Here is a 3300-nt window from a genome sequence, read left to right on the forward strand (position 1 = left end):
CAGTATTTATTAAATGTAAAAAAAAATGTTAAATATTTATAAACATTTTAAATAACTGCTTTTATTGTATGTAGTTTCAAATAAAATTAATAATCCAGTCATTATTGCTTCTAATACGATTACCATTAATAATAATATTAATAATCTTAATAATAGGATATTACAGTGATTTCTGAACGATCATGTGACAGACTGCAGTAATAAAGCAGAAAATTCCTCATTAAAATCACTGGAACAAATGTTTAAATTAAATTCCAATCTACTTTTAAACAGTTATTTTATCGTGCAATAACATTTCACAATTTTACAATTTGTTCTGTATTTGATATGAAATAAATGTAGCCTGTAACCAACACAATCTCACGGCAATTCGTAACTTTGATTTAGTGGCTAATTCGTATGAATTCGTAAGATCTAATGCCTACATTTTCGTACGATTTGCTCTTCCCCCAATGACGGTTGGCTTTAGGGGTGGGGTTAGGTGCCACGCCTCCTTTTTAAAATCGTACAATTTCATACGACTGAACTCGTACGAATTAGCCACTAAACTGACAAAACGTAAAATACTTATGTTTTCTCGTGAGATCAGGCTGCTGTAACCTACTGACCCCAAAACTTTTGACGACGATAGCGTTAAATGTATGTATATGTATACATATGTCAATCTGTTTCTGTTTTGGATGAGTATAATGATTAAACATTAATTTTCTCAAGTTAACATTAAAACACTTGCTTTTAACATGCTTTCTATTATAGAAAGATTATATATATATATATATATATATATATATATATATATATATATATATATGATGACTTCAGATGCAAAAACCTCTAAATGCTGTCTTATATTTTCTTCCAAAAAATGGACATTTTTCTCTGTGTATGTTCAGTAAATCCACTTTAAAGGCAAATAATATGTTCTTTTCACTGCCTTTAAAGTGAAATAACTGAACACAAACACAGGATGCTGAAAAAAAATGCTCATTTTAGAAGAACATTTCAGATGGCACTTCGAGGTTTTGCATCTGAACTCTTCTATGTTAGTCATTTTTCTGTGCTTTCACAGAGTTTGAATTCTCTTAAGTTTAATTCTTTAAATTCTCATTTTAAACATAATTGCTGCCACAGAGCCTTTAATGCACCACAATGACCAACACAATCTCACAGCAATTCGTAACTTTTGACTAGTGGCTAATTCGTATGAATTCGTACGATTAATTCGTACATTTTCGTACGATTTGCTCATCCCCCAATGACGGTTGGGTTTAGGGGTGGGGTTAGGTGCCACGCCTCCTTTTTAGAATCGTACAATTTCGTACGACTGAACTTGTACGAATTAGCCACTAAACTGACAAAACGTAAAATACTTACGTTTTCTCGTGAGATCAGGCTGCAATGACACACCATTAATGTATTATATTTTTTATTCATTGTATATGTTGCATCAAAAAATGTGAGAAAAAAAAGAAAAAGTTAAATAAAACAGAAAAAAAGAACATATTTGCTGGCACCAAAATGTGAATACGCCATTAGTTTATTATTATTATCATTATTTTTCATTTATTTTAAACGTTGCATCAAACAAAAGTACAAAAAACAAGTCATTTTGCTCAATAACAAAAATCTTAAAACATATTTAACAAGATGCATCAAAATAAAAGTACAAAAAAAGCAATTTGCAAAACAAAGAAAGAAATCAGTGCATCAGAAGAGTCTTCAACAGAGAAAAAGTGCGAGTGCACACAATCCGACAGTATGAAACGGAACAATTGACACGGTGACCTTAATACTTGCAATGATTAGTAAACAACGAATGTCATATACAGCATCATTTTGAATTATGTTAACAAAACCGCAATGCCATTAAAAAAAAATCATATAGGAGTAGTGTTATGTCTTTACACAATCGCACACAACTGAACTTCAACAAATACCTCCATCAAAACATTCAACAGTTGAATTTTTCGCAGTTCATAGTCTTTTGTTCATTCTCCCCTTCATCGACTGTCCTTTATGCTTGCTGTAGAGCAGGAAAATGGGAAGTTTCACTATGTAACAAAAGCATCTTAATGTGCCTTCAAGGATCCTTTGCATTGAGCAGTCATGTAGTCTTTTCTTTCTTCTTCTTCTTCTTCTTCTTCTTCATCTTGTTTTTTTTTTGGAGCTGGTTGTAGAGCAGAACTATAGAAAGTTTCTTGATGCTCTTACGTGCCTTTAAAGGATCCTCCACATCAGCGCTGTTGCGTGCATTGAGCAGAAACTCAACCTTGTAGTCTTTCATTCTTTACGAGATGGAGCAGCTGTTAGTCTTGTTCATGGGTGGCCGTAGACTCAAATCTTTAGGAAAGGTTTCTCTGCGCCGCCGTAACGCTGGGCTCAATCTGCTGGGAAGATTCGCCTGCTGGAGAAGCTCCCTGAACACCTCCATCACGTTCCTCGTTTTCTTTAGCTGAAGCCTCCATGAAACATTGTTCCAGTCCATCTCCACCTTGGCCAGAACATCGTCTGCAGACCACCCTGCGCTCTGACTCAGCCGATCTTCTTATTTGCCCACCAACTACGATTGGCGTGAACTTGTCCTCCTTGACCTCCAGGATTTCCTCGCGGAGCCGGTTCACTACTTCTAGCGATTCAGGATCATCTACGGAGTAGACCAAAGCGAAAGCATCCTCCATTTTGGATGTAAGCTTCCTCATTGCTGAAATGAGTAGCTCCCGCTGGTGTCCATGATGTTGATGGTCACTTTGACTCCAGCTACTTCATATTCTTTGCTGTGGAGCTCCTCAACAGTGCGCCGGTGCTTGGGCTCGAAGCTGTCTTGAAGAAAGCGCTTTATTAAGGCGGTTTTACCAACACCTGCAGCTCCCATGAACACCAGTCGCACCTCTGTCTTCTCCTTGACTTCCAGAGACATGGTTCCTTGAAGTTCTGTCTCTGTGTGTTTGAGATCTGGAGCTCAGGATCGGAGCATGTGAAATGTTCACTGGTAAGCTGCTGGTTTGTGTGCTCTTATTTATAGGGGTTGTGAATCCAAGCCTCTTCAGAGCTCAGCCAATTGTTGAGCTGGTGCATCTCCTGTTGCTGGCCAATCACGCAGCGGTATGCAGATGAGATGGAGGCTGAAGGAGAGAGATGATGTGCAGGAGAGCTGTCAGATGTGTTTTTGAGCCTCGGGTGCGTTTGGATGTCAAATGAATATTGATGTGAATTCAGGCTCCCGGCGTAATAATTTCACACTCTTTTTTTTTTCCTTTTTCAGGTTACGTGCAAATCTTCCGGCGGTTCATTCTGTTGTGG

At 37.3% G+C, this 3300-nt stretch overlaps 1 protein-coding gene across 1 annotated transcript; it reads right to left on the bottom strand.

Moving 5' to 3' along the window:
* Positions 1–2213: 2213 nt before the first annotated feature.
* On the bottom strand, positions 2214–2975 carry rasd4 (rasd family member 4). The gene is given in 3 exon segments (XM_056454327.1): positions 2214–2515; positions 2517–2704; positions 2707–2975. Coding segments are annotated over 3 exon segments (627 nt in total). The 5' UTR covers positions 2918–2975; the 3' UTR covers positions 2214–2287.
* Between the last annotated feature and the right edge of the window lie 325 nt (positions 2976–3300).

Source organism: Danio aesculapii, chromosome 3 (genome assembly GCF_903798145.1).
Source record: "Danio aesculapii chromosome 3, fDanAes4.1, whole genome shotgun sequence".
Lineage (NCBI taxonomy): Eukaryota > Metazoa > Chordata > Actinopteri > Cypriniformes > Danionidae > Danio > Danio aesculapii.